Source organism: Brassica oleracea, unplaced genomic scaffold, assembly GCF_000695525.1.
Source record: "Brassica oleracea var. oleracea cultivar TO1000 unplaced genomic scaffold, BOL UnpScaffold01097, whole genome shotgun sequence".
Classification (NCBI taxonomy): Eukaryota; Viridiplantae; Streptophyta; class Magnoliopsida; order Brassicales; family Brassicaceae; genus Brassica; species Brassica oleracea.
Window position 1 is genome coordinate 1 of NW_013617663.1, and position 795 is coordinate 795.

A 795-nucleotide genomic window follows, 5' to 3' on the forward strand; every position below is an offset into this window, starting at 1 on the left:
TTCGTTTGCAGCAACATAGTTAACCAAATGATTTCTTCCAACACCACGAAAAGATACATTGTATTCAGCACTCACCATCTCAGACTTATTAAACCTTTTGGCAACATAATCACCTATAGCTATGTATTCCTTCTGGAACAAGGTAAAGACTTCTGGTGTATACACATCCAATGCATGTTGCAACATTTCTACAGGAGCTGATAATACCGGCGAGGTATGCATCATACTGAAGTCAGCAGTTAATTCTTTAAAGCGTCGATCATCCAACACTCTCTCATAGTGTTTAAAGAAGCGCAACATGTTATAACCGCTCTTCAAGTAATTTTTCAAAATATTATTCATACTTTCACTACGCTGTGTGCTCATCATATCGGCTGTAAAAGTTTGACGACCATATACCCTTGCCCATTTTTCTCTCAACTCAAACAAATCCTTCAGCCATTTATTCTCTGTCAATCCATGCTTTTCGAGCATTTCACTCCATGCCGATAACCATTCTACTTCATTCTCATGGTCATATACACATTTTCCAAAGTCTGTGGCAAAATGGTTTGGTCCATGAAATACACAACTCAACCTCTTTATAGCATTTTGGTAATTATGCCAAACACATAACCTATGTTTTGTTTCAGGGAAGACTTTTCCTATTGCATTTGCCATTGCTGCACATTGGTCAGTAAGAATTGTTTGCGGCTGTTTTCCAGACATTGCTCCAAGAAAAGTCTGAAAAAGCCACTCAAAAGATTATGTCGTTTCATCATATAAGAGAGCAGCACCAAACACAATAGTTTGCTT

The 795-nt window shown here is 37.9% G+C and overlaps 1 protein-coding gene across 1 annotated transcript in view; it reads right to left on the reverse strand.

Moving 5' to 3' along the window:
* Positions 1-75: 75 nt before the first annotated feature.
* Positions 76-795, reverse strand: part of LOC106320862 (protein FAR1-RELATED SEQUENCE 5-like) — a gene marked incomplete at its 3' end in the record, with an annotated part of 2868 nt that continues 2148 nt past the window's right edge. The window contains exons 2-3 of the mRNA XM_013759213.1: positions 400-536; positions 76-312 (exon numbers count right to left, since the gene is read on the reverse strand). Of these exons, the coding sequence (XP_013614667.1) occupies positions 76-312; positions 400-536 (374 nt within the window). The remainder of the gene's footprint in view (positions 313-399; positions 537-795) is intronic.